General features: G+C 31.4%; 2 protein-coding genes and 1 long non-coding RNA gene across 5 annotated transcripts; 1 reads left to right on the top strand and 2 right to left on the bottom strand.

Annotated features, from left to right (window-relative positions):
- The first annotated feature begins 4645 nt into the window (after positions 1–4645).
- On the top strand, positions 4646–6716 carry LOC108200189 (uncharacterized). The gene is made up of 5 exons (XR_001802629.2): positions 4646–4849; positions 5683–5758; positions 6138–6242; positions 6359–6416; positions 6535–6716. It is a non-coding gene; the product is annotated as an uncharacterized LOC108200189 (long non-coding RNA).
- A 1045-nt stretch (positions 6717–7761) lies between these two features.
- On the bottom strand, positions 7762–11524 carry LOC108205013 (transcription factor GTE9). Of its 3 annotated transcripts, none has more exons than XM_017374756.2 (11): positions 11329–11524; positions 9813–10789; positions 9554–9611; positions 9341–9484; positions 9212–9261; positions 9057–9111; positions 8868–8951; positions 8668–8786; positions 8485–8551; positions 8249–8358; positions 7762–8159 (listed from the first exon to the last, which is right to left on the bottom strand). In XM_017374756.2, the coding sequence occupies exons 2-11, from the start codon at positions 10680–10682 to the stop codon at positions 7956–7958; spliced, it is 1761 nt and encodes a 586-aa protein (XP_017230245.1). In that variant the 5' UTR covers positions 10683–10789; positions 11329–11524; the 3' UTR covers positions 7762–7955. The 3 variants fall into 3 exon arrangements, with proteins under 3 accessions (XP_017230245.1, XP_017230246.1, XP_063941908.1); XM_017374757.2 differs by having other exon boundaries at positions 9813–10690; positions 11329–11518; XM_064085838.1 differs by having other exon boundaries at positions 11335–11476.
- Positions 11525–12706: 1182 nt separating this feature from the next.
- On the bottom strand, positions 12707–15329 carry LOC108208437 (bidirectional sugar transporter SWEET2a). Its single transcript, XM_017378970.2, has 6 exons — positions 15128–15329; positions 14705–14741; positions 14389–14605; positions 14008–14166; positions 13802–13921; positions 12707–13141 (listed from the first exon to the last, which is right to left on the bottom strand). The coding sequence occupies exons 1-6, from the start codon at positions 15186–15188 to the stop codon at positions 13028–13030; spliced, it is 708 nt and encodes a 235-aa protein (XP_017234459.1). The 5' UTR covers positions 15189–15329; the 3' UTR covers positions 12707–13027.
- Positions 15330–16126: the final 797 nt, after the last annotated feature.

The following is a 16126-nucleotide window of genomic DNA, read 5'->3' on the forward strand; positions in this document are numbered from 1 at the left end:
TTAGAATTGACATATTACTTGGGTGAGTATTAAAAAAGAAGTACATCAAAAATTAAAATCTTAATACAATCAAATAGACCGGCTTTGATTTCAATAATCTTGATAGTAATATTCTGATTAGTACTTAGTAGTCAGTGACTTGAATTAAATTAACGGACGGTGATAATCTTATAATATAAAAAATATTTGTAACTTTTAAAAAAAATAAAAATATTTGTACAAATAATTTTCAAATTAGTGAGTTAAATTTAAACATACTATTCATTGTTCAAATTTTAAAGATTATCTTTAGTTTTATAATTTCTTCTTGGATGTGGAATATTGGATATATTAATACTTATTCTCCTCGCCGCTATAAAATCTTGCATTAAAACTCGTGCAAGGCACGAGACACTTTCTAAAATGGTCTATATATGATTTAAAATATTACAAATTACAAATACTATGTTAATACTGAAAAGCAATGCACGAATTTGACTGATACATATAAAAGTTTTATATATCAGGCGTAGTCTATAATTTGACTGATATATCTTTAGTTTTAAAGATTATCTTTAGTTTTATACTCCCTCCGTCCCATTTTATGTGACCTCTTTTCCTTTTTGGGACGTCCCAAAAAAATGAACCTAGAATACTTACTATTTTTGAACACTACTTTTCACTATTACACCCACTAACTCTATATTTTATACTCTCTTACTGTTAAATAAACACTATTACACCCACTATTTTTCTCCACTATCTCAAATCTATTATTAAATATTGATAGATCCCACCACTTTACCCACTTTTCAACTACATTTACTATCTTTTCTTAATCTCCGTGAAAGTCAAACTCGTTCACATAAAATGGGACGGAGGTAGTAATTTAGAAGTTTAGCCCCAAATAACTCAAATTTCGGAAGAGCCTGGGTCTGCGTAAGCTTTCGGAGCAGACAAGCATGTCCAGGTAGAGGACTTCAAGTGATGATCAGTTTGACCAAGATGGGTGTGATAACGTCAAGCACTTTGGCCTAAATTTTTCTTACAAAAATAAGATAAAACAAAAAAGTGGGTACAAGGAAAAGACGGAAGAGATACGAAGAATTGAAATACTAGAAATAAGCGGTTTGAAGATTGACAAAGTGGGCGTTTGGCAATAGGGCTTCTGGGCTTAAAAGCCTGGAAGCCCACGTCCACTCTTTCTGCTCTGCGTTTGGCTAACATTGAAAGCACTTAAAAACAGTAAAAAAAGTCAGAGAAAAGAAGCTACGAAGTCCGGCTTTTTTCGGACCTCAACTTCTGCTTTCTCTAGCTTCCTCCCCTTTGCTTTCTCTTTTTGTTTATTTTTTCTTCCTGCTGTTATTTCATATTATCTCCATCCATTAGGTGATTGAATCTAAGAATTTTTTTTATTTTAAACTTTTGTCTTCAATTTTATGAAATACTCAAATATATTAATATTAATATTTATATAAATTTTTAAACACATTTATGGATCATTTAAATAGTTAAATATGAGATATTTTAGTCATTTCAAATCATAATTTCACTTATTTAAGTTATTGATATTGAATATTGAATAAGTTAATAACCGAAGTTTGGTTAAATATTTTCATTCATTCCTGAATTATATTTTTAATATAATCTTAAGAAATAAATAAATGAAATTTATAACAAAATGAGAGACAAAGCATACCAAAAACCATTTTTTTTATATAAGATAAATATTAATTCGATCTAATATTTTCATCAACTTTTCTCAATTTATTTCGTAAATATCAAATAATTATATTACAAACCTACGAAATTATATCAACTTATAAGTTAAGTTATCCAAACACTTATAAAACTTATAAGTCACGGTATCCAAACACTTGTAATAGCTTATAAGTTTAAACCAACTTATCACTTTTAATCCACTTCTTTATTTTAAGTAATAAGTCACTTCTTTTAAGCTCAGCCAAACGGCCCCAAAGTAAACACAAACACTTGTTAATAACCGGAATTCGCGATATAGCCTATTACATTTACGGTATAGTGTCCAGATGAATTTGCGACATAATATAGTTCTTGAATTTATAATATTCTTTGTGAGTTTTTGGTTATCCTTATTTCGTCGAAGTTTTATTTTTAAAATTCTAGTGTATGAACAACTGTCATCATTTTCTTGAAATTTTTTTATAGCTTTATGATGATACTGTAAAATAAAAAATAATTCATTTTTTTTTTCACTCGTATTACAAACTTTGATGCAAGTTATTTGGACTCACTGCCAAAGGCAAAAAAGATAATAATTTACCTTAAACAGTTGACATGACACATGTGATTACTATATAATGCAGGCCTGACTTGTATTCGATATATTAACAACACACAAAAATTTAGGGTTAATTATCAAGTTGGTCACTGAAGTGGGCTTAATGTATCAAGTTGGTCACTGAACTCAAAACGGTATCAAGATGGTCACTGAAGTGGCCATAAATATCAAACAGGTACCTTGAAATATGAGTTCAAGCACTAAAAATATTATTTATAAAGTTTTACACATTATTTTTGAATGTTACCAAAACCAAGTAAAAGGTTATGACTTCTAATATTTATGACAAAAAATTTAGATTTTATCAAGTTTATTTATTATTTATATTTTATTATATAGTTATTTCTTTGTTTTAATTAAAAATAAATAATAAATAAACTTGATAAAATCTAAATTTTTTGTCATAAATATTAGAAGTCATAACATTTTACTTGGTTTTGGTAACATTTAAAAATAATGTGTAAAACTTTATAAATAATATTTTTAGTGCTTGAACTCATATTTCAAGGTACTTGTTTGATATTTATGGCCACTTCAGTGACCATCTTGATACCGTTTTGAGTTCAGTGACCAACTTGATACATTAAGCCCACTTCAGTGACCAACTTGATAATTAACCCCAAAAATTTATACTCCCTTCGTCCCTAAATACTTTTCCTGTTTGTACTTTTCACGTTTGCCAACACACACTTTTGATCGTTAATATCTTTCATTTCGTAGTAGCATTAAATATAAAAACTTCACCGTATTAAAGTACTCGTGAATACGAATCTAACAAGATCACTCATGACTATATTTAGTTTTATAGATTAGATGTAAATTAGTAATTTGTCTCATGTTATGAACAGTACCGACATTACAAATAGGAAAAGAAAAAAGAAACAGAGGGAGTAATATTATTACCAAATGAACTTCAATCTAAATATATATAAAAACATATAAACTACGCCTGATACATAAAATTTTGGGCATTTTTTTATTCATAACCACGTTTTCAATTTTATTTTCAAAAATACTATCTTATCCAATCTTATTTTCAAAAATACTACCTTCTCTAAAATGTATATATATATATATACATATATATATATATATCGATTACAAAGATGAGGTCGAAAATGACATTTGAAATCTGAAACTTGAAATCAGGATTTGTAGTTGCATATATGGTTGCATATGAGGTTGTATTCAGTTGATTCTATTGCAATCTAATGGCCCCGCCAGGGGCACCCATACATTAGTTGCAACTTACAGTTTTCCGTTGCATATGAGGTTGAACCTCATATGCAACTAAATGCAACTGAAAACTGTAAGTTCCAACTGATGTATGGGTGCCCCTAGTCGGGTCATTAGATTGCAATAGAATCAACTGAATGCAACCTCATGTGCAACTAAATGCAACCTCATATGCAACTAAATGCAACTGAAAACTGTAAGTTGCAACGGATGTATGGTGTGCCCCTAGCGGGGCCATTAGATTGCAATAGAATCAACTGAATATGAGGTCGAAAATGACATTTGAAAACTGGAACTTGAAATTAGGAATTCAGATGCATATATGGTTGCATATGCAACCACCATATTTTTGGAATATATTTTCAAAAAGATAGTATATTTGAAAATATTTTAGAGAAGGTAGTACTTTTGGAAATAAGATTAGAGAAAGTAGTATTTTTGAAAATAAGATTGAAAAAACAGTATACAAGATAATTCCCCTAAAATTTTTATATGTATCAGTCAAATTCGTGCATTACTTCAGTATTAACATAGTATTTGTAATATTTTAAATCATATATAGACAGTTTTAGAAAGTGTCTCGTGCCTTGCACGAGTTTTAATACAAGATTTTATAGCGGCGAGAAGAATAAGTATTAATATATCCAATATTTCACATATACATATATACCAATTATTACCTTCTTGTTATTTTTACTATATAATATATTAAATGTGAATTTTTTTATTTTTTGGGATAGTTTTCAGTTGAGTAATTAAATATCCATCGTCAAATTATTATTATTATTTTATTTTATTTGAAACAATCGTCAAATTATTTTTTTTTTGAAACAATCGTCAAATTATTTTAATTTTAATGGTCCATAGTAAATGTTATAATAAAATTTTATTATATAACCAAATATAATTAGCCTCTTTATTTATTTTCCATCATTTTCGATCCATTTTTATTTTACTATATAATATACTAAATGAGAAATTCAATTTTTTTTTTTGGGATAGTTGAGTAATTAAATCTAAATCGTCAAATTATTTTAATTTTAATGCTCCAAAATACACGTTATAATAAATGATTGTTATATAACCAAATGTATCTCTTAGCTTCTGTATCCATTTTTCATTATCTCATTCCCCTTCGATCAATCTTTCAATCTCCCCTCCATTATACCTGATCTCTCCCCCATTATACATCTTCTCCACTATTTTAACGATCCTGTTTAATTCACCTACAACCATGAACACCTTTCCCACAATCTTTAATTAAACCTTTGTGATTCTCATTTATGCTTGCAAGATACATAGATTTTCCAAAAAGTAAGTCATCTGAACTAATTTTTGATTAGTATACACATGCGCATGTAGATACACATTCATACATCACACATCTTGCAGCGGACTTGTTATTTTTGAGTTATATACAATTAAGAGAGATCTCATTTTTTGAGATCTAGCTAGATCTAGCTATTTAACAAAGATCTGGATCAAACATGACCCGATCTATGAAGATCAAGTTATGTTTGAGTTGTAGTCAAATTTTGGGTTCTATATAATCAAAAGAAACCTGTTTGTCAAAAAAAAAAAAAAAAAGAAACCTTAATTTTTGAGATCTAGCTAGATCTAGATATTGTACTAAAGATCTGGATCAATCATGACCCGATCTATCAATAGATCGGGTCATGTTTGGACTGTGATCAAGTTTTGAGTTTTATCTAGTCAAAAGAAACCTCAATTTTTGAGATCTAGCTAGATCTAGCTATTGTACAAAGATCAGGATCAAACATGATCCGATCTATCAAGATCCGTCATGTTTGGATTTTGATCAATTTTTGAGTTTTATCTAATCCAAAGAAAGCTCAATTTTTAAGATCTAGCTAGATCTAGCTATTGTACAAAGATATGGATCAACCGTAACCCGATCGAACAAGATCAAGGTAGACTCATAATTTACGTAAAGATCTCGATCAATCACGATAAGATCAGTTATATCGTTACTATAACAAGATTTTTTTAGCGTGTATAGTATAAGTTTTTTCTCAGAATTAAGACATCGAATATATTTATTATCTTTGACTTGATTTATGGATTTTTTTTTTATGTGTAAAATATAATTGATATGTGTGTATGCGTTTGTGTTACTTTATATTCAGGAAATAATGAAGAAAATGCTCCATGAAAATTGAATATCATCGCATTGCCTCTCCAGCAATGACATACATTTTTGAGGTAACATTTGTTTATAGTTATTAAATTTCGGTAACTGTTATATCGTGTTCTAAAGTTGATTAATTTTAGACTAGATATTAGCTATCGTATACATATTTATATAATTTTTTAAAATATTTTTTCAACCTAATTATGCATGTAGATTCTTGAAATTTTTATGTATTCCTATATAATAATTTAATATTTTTAACTTTCTTACACTTATTTTAAGGTTTTAAAAAATGTAAATTTAAAAATAATTCATTTTTTATGAAATTTATTTCAAATAAAAATTTAAAAATCCAGACTTTAATTTGCCTATGTTTTTTTATAATATTTTCTTAAACTTTTAGCCTATAGTATTGAATGGGAGAATACAATTTTTTGGAGTGATGTACAGGTATCAAAGCTTGCTTCGCGTGTGGCTTTGCTGAGAAGTGAGAGGCTTAAGGGCTGGACCAGAGAAGGCAGCCTTGGTACTGATGGGAACCAATTTTGTGATCATGTAAGACTTTCTTATTCACCGAATTTAAATATTATTAAATATTATATATTTCAAGTATTATCTAATATACAATGCTATATATATTTGCATGGTGGCTAATTGCTATACACATGCAGTTCTATTATCATGGTAATAAGAGGTTCCCCCAGCAAGGAGCATGCAGATGAACCACTGGTGAGAATCATGAGTGCTTATTATATATTGTTACTAATTTATAAGGACACTTTTGTGTATATATATATGTCAAGTAATTTCGCTAATGATATTAATATATAATTAAATTATTTTGCAGGAAAGGTGGGCGTTGAATCAACCAGATCCAAAGCTGGTGATTCAATGCTTCCCCAAGCAATGACTCTGATAATTGAACCAGCCAGCTTGGAAGCAATTTGTCTTCTAGAGTAGTACATTTGTTGTTGTAGCTAAACAAAAAATTCTGAACCAGATGGTTTAGTATATTTCCACTACTACTGATGTGATGTGCAAGTGACCTGAAAAAAATATTAGAATCTCAAATTAATCAAATATAATGATTTGAGTGATATTTATTTTTTAATTTCAACCAGTGTTGGACTTTTAAATTTAACCAACAACATGAGCGCTTGTAAAATATAAGTAACAATTTTTTGACAAATATAATTTTATAACAAATTTTTTGTTTACTAGTTAGAAACAGTTTACGACAATGTTGGATCGAAGTATGTATTTTATTTAGATTTTGGAACATCAATAATCTTTTATAAAAGATATCGTTACTTTGTTGTGTGTGTTTAAACTATAATAAATGAGTAAATTTTAAACCTAGCTAGATATGATGAAGAGAAAGTTAAAGAATATTTTAAAAATAATGTATGTACAAATATAGGTACACATTTCATACATTCTCGTTTAATCACTAATACCCTCTTTAAACTCCGATGATGTCGATCTAAATCTTGAAAAACAAATCAAACATAATCAAAATGATAGAAATCCTTCCCCAAAAAGGAAGATTATTGAAGAATACAAATCAAATAAAACAAATAAAACAAATAAAAGGATGTGAGATTTTCTGCCAAATAAAATTGAAGGAGGCCCCGTCGAGCCTCGGCAATGGAGTTTAAGAGGGAGGCAGCGCTGAGATGAAAAGAGATTTGTCCATATTTCTCTCTCTTTTAAAGTAAAAACTACATCCTCTTCTACCTCCACAATAACAATCACAGTCAAACTTCCCCTAAAAAGGGTATCAATAATTACAAGGAAAGAAAGTTACAGCCAAGACAACCGGTGTTGATCAAAACTCAAAAGGCAAACTAGTATCTGATACATCACATAACCAGGTTTTGAGCCCGAACTTTATCATCAAGAAAAGGGATTCATTATCCTACTTTTGGTGTCCATTTATCCATAAATCATATCTATTGAACTAAGCTATCTTCACTACTCTGCAGACCAACTAGTATATACACACTACAAAATACTATATCTACAAAGAACAGTTATCTACAAAGAGGAATGTAAGCTACTGGATTCCGGGGTCTTGGTCGGAGTTTTATGAGCATTATATAAATATTAGACGGCAATGCTCAAACACTGTTGTCTGCAGCTGTCTTAACTTGAGATGGAATATTTATATCTATAGAAATATAAATTCCTTGAATCCAAATTACAAAACCTCTTTATGTCCAGTCTCCCTCACATAAAAACCCTCTTTATGTAACAAAGGATCAGCTCCTAGTTGCATATTTGTCCCTCCTCCCAGTCTGGCGAAAATAGACCATCTTCCTCGTCTTCATAATCCATGTAATCATTCTTTATCGAAAGGCCAATCCTTTCCATAATGTTTCCAAATCGATCACCCTGACTTGCTTCAAAGAGTACCATCTCAAGTTCCCTCAGAACCTTCATATTGTCCTCTATCTCAACAGTCTTTTCCATCTGGAAAAAGAAAATTTATTATTTATTATTTATTATTTCAGTAACAAGTAACAAATATTAAAGCCGAAAGTATAGTGAGACTACTGAACCTTCTGTAGTGCAATACGAGCTGCTTCTCGTTCCCTCTCCCGCTCTTCTTGAGCCTTCAATGATGAGGCAACTTTAGCAGCTCTAATTTGATCCTCAATTCTGGCTTTCTCTGTTTACAAAATTCCATGTGTAAGTATTGATTTCATAGTTCAACACTTCTCATAAACCAAAAGAAACAGTTCAGATATGTTTGCATAGAAACAAACGAGCTGTGGTTTAAGTTGTCCCATCTCACCCTCTTGTTGTTGCCTCTCCAGTTTTTCTTTTTCCTGCCGCAACTTAACGGAACCTACCTTATCAACCTGGATGTAGATGAAATGCTTAATGAGATACATCTTGCAGCAAGTTATTTTACTTTAATGTTAATAATCTACACATGTACTCCATATATAAAACAAAACGTAGAAGTTATATTTACATGATCAAGGAGTGTCTTCTGTTTTGCCTTTAATATAGTATCAGCAAAGCGGTTTTTTAGCATAGCAGCACGTAGAGCTTTCTTTGGAGACAACTGAAGGTCAATAGCAGGAGTCCAGGCTGTTGGATAGTTAAAAGGTTAGTAACATTTTATCATACTTGATACAATTAACATCGTAGGAAATACATTTAACAACTAACCATCCGCTGAAGCAGCAGTTGTACCAAGGCTTGATTGCTGAGGACTAGAACAGTTATTTTCCTCATCCAAAGCACTTACAGCCACTTCAGATCATGTCACAATTTGTAAATCCAACTCCATCAGCACGCCAAAAATTTAGTTATAGTGTAAAGGATAAAACATCAGAAGACAAAACAAATAATCCTCACCATCAGATTCTGGATCTGATTTATAGGTATTAGATGTCAAACTGCTTTCATGCTCCTGGACCATATAAAAAGCAATTATAATACAAATAAATCACATACAAGACTCCAAAAAGTCATCTGTCAGGCAAGTAAAACAAAAAACCCTCGTAACATACTGATTTGGAAGCAGCACAATTTTGTTCCGCGTATCTTGCAGAAGGAGATCCTGAATATAAAAGCAAAAGGTTAACCCTTTAACCTTGAAGAATATAGAAGAGAGAGAGCACAAGACATTTTATACTTACTCTTGGACCATTCATACGCATAGCCTTTCTGAGGGCTGCACTGGCATTTTAAACTGCCACATGAGCAGCATCTAGTAGCAGCCACATTCAAAGAGACTATAGTTTTGACAGAACCACAAGAACTCCTACTAGCATTGACTGTGCCTATAAGACACATTTCCGATTAGTGCTTTTCAACAGGCATGAAGTAAGAGAGTATATATCACTGCATACCTTTTTGTAAGACCTTTCCTGGGCACCTGCTATTTTGGATATTTCTAGCAGTTTCCTTCTGTGGAAGGAATACATACAAAACAATTACAAAATGCCACAAAAAGCAAATTTCAGTACTTGGTATTAGGTATTTAGACAAAATTTATTAAGCATGCATATGCATACAGAGAATATTGTATACATCTAATAAATGATGACCATCTTCTAGAAGTAAAAAAGCAGAAATCTGAATTGTAGCAATCAACATCATGCAGCTTACATTTGCAGGCCTTGCATATGAAATCTTCAGATCATCTGTTATCTTTTTCATCATTGCTTCCCCAGGCGCTTTTGTCAGCTTTCTCTTTTCTTCAGAAGAGATAGACATGGAAGTAACTATTCCACCCATCAAGGGAGAATCTCCAGGGCAGAATTGTCTCGTTTCTGTGGTTTTCCTTTCCTGGAAACTTGCAAGGCAACTCTCTTCACGATTTAGGCTCTCACGCTTTAATCTAGCCTCCAGATCCTTCCATTTAGTATTAAAGATGCTATCCAGTGCCTTTGCACTTTTATGAAAATAGTTTTCAAATGGGTTATACAGCATGGCATTGGAGAAGGTCAGCCTAACATCATCCTTAAATTCCGCAACAGTGAAGTACATATTTTTCTGCAATTTGGCTCTCACTGTTCCCAAATCCATAGGTTTAGAGATAACTGAAAAATAGTCAGGGATATTCAACTTCACAGGATCAACTGGATCACAAAAACCAAGAGCAGCAGGATGCTTAATCAATGCTTCGAGAATGTTGCCACAGTAACGCTTCAAACTACGATCCATCTTCTGTCTTTTATTTAAAACAGAATCTATAACTTCTGATGGTCCACGCTTCAGAGAGCTTTGCGTAAATCCGTCCTTTACGCTATCAGCACCATACAATTTTAAGCTGTCTGAAGAGCGAGGAACAGCTTTTCGTGATTCCTTCCTCATGGATTCCTTGTTCCCATCAAGAGATACATTCTGAGAACAATCCTCCTTTACCCACAGCTGCTTGCTAGCTTCACAAGACCCAGTTTTTAGCACAACCTCAGTTGGTCTACAGGAAAACTTGATCTTCAACCTTGGTTTCGGCAAACTATCTTGTACAGTCATGATGGAAACTGCAAGCACCCAGGAGAACTATTCAGAATTTGAGAGAATAGTTCTCACTATCGAAGAGTTTTATAAACCAGCATAGAGCAAAACACCTGGACGTATCACTGCACAGATAATTCAATAAAACAAAAAACTATCTCAAACACTTTAAACTATACCATAAAAAACAAACCCAATATCTTAGCACAATTTTCTCATATAACACTTCAATCTACACACTGATCACAAAAACCACGCCTAAAAGATCTACACTAAAACCCCAATTCAGATCAATAACTTAATTTAATAATAGCCCCCCCCCCAAAAAAAAAACTACAATTAACAGAGCAAATCAATATTATCAAAAAAATCAAGGGCTTCGTAAAATTCTATGTACAAACACAAATATCCATATACACAACAAATAAAACTACCCCATATGCAAAATTCACAACATAATCGTAAATCGCCGTCCAAACACACAAATCACAAAGTGAACACAATTCACATGACCCGGATCAAGTGTCACTCACAACCAACACCCACACATACACACAACGAATAAAACAAACCCAGATCCAAAATTCAATACAAATCACATACAATCACCAATTAAGCACAAAAAGCAGCAAAAAAACACAGATCGAGTGAAAAGAGAACTTACATGAACCGAATCGAAGCACCCAGAAGCCTCGATCGACTGATCGACGGAGCTAAATCTTGACTGGCTGAAGAAACAGGGGCTAATTGATGATGATTTGGGGAAAAAAGAGTAGGCTAGGGTTTTGAGGATAGGGGGTTTAGGAGAGTGTTTGAGCGATACAAGGTAACTGTGGGAGTCTTCTAGAGGTCGCCTCCGTGCTTTATATGAATTTTCTGTTTTTTTATATTTTTTTGTCATATTATGAAATTTATTTATTATTTATATTATATTAAATAAGTTTTATTTTATGTACTTTTCTGTAGTTGCACTTATATTTGATAAATAAAAATAATTGTTTTTGTAATAGTGATTTTATGAATTTTTTGATGAAATTAATATTTAATATTATTGAAATGACGACAATAATGTGTCAAATTATTTGGGTGGCAAGGTTTTACGAACCGTTTGGGCTATTTATACGCGATATCCGGGATTATATTTGGTACATTCCTTGATTAGATTAGATTTGCATGCCAGTTAGATGTTTACCAAATATATTTGTAATTGGAATTATTATTTTTTTGTCATAAATCATGATTTGTAATTAGAAGTTTGATTTAGATTTATTCTTTACTAAAAACACGAGGGTAGACTTGTATTTGAGAAAACCGGGATAATAATTTCTTTCATTTTTTTATTATTTGGAAATAAAACTCATGAAAAATATTTTACTTGTAATTTTATTTTAGAAAATAATATATTTTTTGAGGAACTTCTTAAAAAAGAACATGATATCAAATAAATTACTTTCAAAAATATTTCATATAAATAAACAAACTCTTAAAATAAGTATTTTTTTTTAGAAATTTGATTATAATTTATTATTATATGTCTTGTAAATTAAGTCAACAATTGGATTACAAGTTGTAGACGCTGTAAGATCAGTTCGAGTTTATGAATTTAACTAGCAGCTGCAAATTTGAAAACTTGCACAAAATTATGCATGATAATTAACCAGAATAAATCTATTCTGATTAAATCACTCCACAAAGAAACAAAATTTCACCCCACACTAGAATCATGAAGAGAATATTCCGTTCTGGTTTCTTTTACCGTGGGAGAGTCTGAGAGGTTACTGTTAAACAGCGAAAGTGCAAATTACAATTCCACATTTTATAACTTAACTATTAATCTAATAGTACTATTAGAGATTGCATATATATTATTACTATGTTAATCTATTGTATCTTAAATTTAATAAAGAAGAAAAAACATTTTTATAAAACAAATTCCCTCCTCTTTTTTTTTCCTATTATCATGGTATAAATAGTTCTCTCTGCTTAACATGTCATAAATTCTTCTTGAAAAAAATCTTTTATTATTTACAATTTTTTAAAAATAAACAAAGAAACAATCATATATTTCCACAGACAAATCCTGACACAAGAAATGAATCCCTAGCGACCAAACCTACCCCAGCAGCCAGCAATAACTTTACTACTAATTCTCTTGACAACTGTTCTTGCAATATTTTCTTTACATGGCAGTATTCATACAGCCACTAGCAAACCAGACAATAAAAAGTAAAATAGATATTTTGTAAAGGAAAATATACAAAAGAATTTCTTTTTTCACCCATCAGAAGACTAGATATTTTCATTTTGGCTCCTGGCTGAAAACTTGTGATCACTCATCTCTGTTAGAAACTCTGCATCACATTTTATGCATAGGAAACTAACAAGGGCTCTCTTGATTCTGCACCAGAAATTCTGCTGTAGTATGTGTACAATGCTAATTGTATTATTCCCAGAAGACCTCCAACTCCATTAGGCACCTGATTGTTTATCATAAGAAGCATTTCGTAAAACAATGATTACTAAATGCAATTGATATAAGACCGAACTAGACCATACATATCTGATTAGGGAGTAATTGGTGGTAGAACAATCCATTATATTCGTATTTGCTGATATATCATATAATAGTAAACTAGAAAGCAAATTTGGTCATCTGTCAAAAATATAATGTCAATCTCCACTTTTGTAATTGTAAAGAAAACATATCAGTTGATACTTTCAGGTTTCATGGTTGTTTAATATTCAGTATTTGTAATCCTTAGATAAGTGGAGTACAAATAAAGGATGCACGAGCACTCACTCTTTAAAGCAAATTTCAACAGTCGACAAGAAATATCAAGTTCAATTTTAGAAAGCCTTAAAAGGCACATTAGAATTTCAGACTTTCAGTTAAGTACCATAACCAGGTCTCCTTTCATTGTGCACATCCCTGAAGCTTAATCCTAAGGCCATAACTAATAAGGGTATATCACTATATTGTTTTGGTTACAACTTGTTGCCGCATATATTGTAAAAACTTTCTGATCATTAAAATAAGTATACTATAATTAGTGTATGATATCTTTGAAACGGGGGAGGGGGGGACTTTAAGATAAATTATGAATGGCTAAAGCATTAAGCAAGGTCTGAATACTTACAGTAATGAAAGGATCATGCTTAAACATCCCATAAGCAAAGAAGGATAGACTCATCAAGAAGGTCGATAGTGATAGATAAAATGGCATGTATTCGACACTCTTTGTTTTGATCACCAAATTCTGCAATGTAGAAAAAAATAATTAAGAGACTTTTCTGGCAGAAACCATGTGAAGAGGGTGTAAGTTTAGTTTCAATATATTCATACTATTATAAATAGCGGAGAAGCAAACATAGATATGAGAGAAGCAACGCTCAAATATCCAACAAAAAGTTGCCGCGATGGAGGGTCAAATAGCTTGATGCTAACAAGTACTATGCCAGCAAAAAGAGCAAATACCCCTAGCAGCAGTCCCGACATTTTCAGCTGAAAGCAACAAGAAGATTAAATTAAAGATCGTAGATCCAGAATGATTTCTGCAAACTCTTTTTCTTCCTTAAATGAAGATGTAGCAATAGGTAATTGACTGCATACTTTACAAAGAGTAACTTGAAAGAAAACACTTCTTTTTAGTCATCATAAAAATATTACTCCTCGAGTGGAATTGAGGTAGTGTTAGTAAAGCAAAGGCAGCAGCTGCTGTACTACCTTTCTAGTTCTCTCTGCACATGCAATGAAGATGACAATGTACACCAACTGAAAAATTGCTCCAACTGAATTAACGGTGGCAACTAGTATGATGCCCGGAGTTACACAAGGCAGGCCATACCAGAGGCAAATTAAACAGTTCAGGAGGGAATATACATATGGCAGCCCTGAAAACTGCTCGGTAGAACGGTTTCTGATAATTCTTCTAAATGTTGGTCTGAAATTGTAAAAATTAAGCAAAATAAATATATAAAGGCCTCATACAAATATATATCTGTTGTTTAAGAGTTCTGCAAAGGCTTCTAAGACTACTTACATTGGTGATACAAACAACACAATTGCAAAGATGTTTCCTGCAATATGACATATAACATATCTGATTATTTTCGAGAATCATATCCTTTTCTCATTTTAAGATAATTTTCAGAACACGCTATTTGAACTTAATGTTGTGCGGGCTTGACCACGGCACAGAGCGAACAATAAACAAGTGGTATCAGAGCCGATTGAGGCCACTTTCTTTGCAAGTGATCAAGAAAAGTGCATATCTGTTTCATTTACTTAATTTCTTTAAACCCCTAAGCACAAAAACAATGCAATTCCATTCAATTTCACACAAGCTTTTAACCAAATCATGTGGAAAATGCAGTATGATCCCTCTTCTCTACCACACACAAAAAACACACACACACACACACTAATAAGTAGCTGTAGCTGACTGGTAAAACAGAGAGAATACCTGCAACTCCAGCTGCATCACTGCACAGAGAATAAGTAGAGAACAACCCATTTGAATCCATCGCCTTCTCAAATCTTCTGCAAATTCTCAACTACTCACACATCACCAACATATATATAATATTTATTTCAGTTTTCAAATGAACGCGAGATAATGAAATAGTACAAGTGCATAAAAGAAGGTTTTAAGAGCTTGTGTATGTAAAATTAAATCATGTGTATTATATTTAAATAATAAAATATTACAAGTGGGGTATGATAAGAGATTCAAAGCTTATCTGTGTGCGGTGGCAGTAGTTGATGGCTATAAGTATAAGCATGAAGACGTGACATACAGCTGCACTTGACTGGATAAATATATAATGTGATGTAATGTTTTGATAATATATTAAAACGTGTTCAATTTGTTGATGTGTAGTTTTTTTTCTCTTTTCTTTAATTTGTCTTTTTCTTATTCGACTTTTCCTTTATTCCTTGATTTAATGTTAGCCCTTGATTTAATGTTAGCCTTCACTCACTAAAATTTAAATTTGAAATGTTCGAGGAAGGTGCAGAACATAACATGATCTCTAATCTAGTAGAATTCTTGTTAAAGGGATTTATGATATATTAGAAAAAAATGTAAAAATTTAGATTCTAATGAGGGATTATTGTTGTGTATAATTTTACAATTTAAGACCTATTACCGACCTTGAGAGACTTGCGACAAAATTTGACATCACTATTATTATAAAAAAATAATATACTTTATTTAAAATAACTTGAAATAATAATAACATATATGTATAAAATATAGTCGGTACCATCGAAGCAAAATATGTTACAAATTTAACGAATATTACAAAATATTTTACGAGTGCAGTTTAACCAACACTATTGAATATGCTCCAAATTAGGTAAGATAAAAATTATAATGGTTAAGTTTGAATTAATTTTTTTGAAATTTTTAGAAATAATTATTAAAAATAAAAACTACTCCCTTCGTCCCACTCAATTGTTT

Source organism: Daucus carota, chromosome 1 (genome assembly GCF_001625215.2).
Source record: "Daucus carota subsp. sativus chromosome 1, DH1 v3.0, whole genome shotgun sequence".
Taxonomy (NCBI): Eukaryota; Viridiplantae; Streptophyta; class Magnoliopsida; order Apiales; family Apiaceae; genus Daucus; species Daucus carota.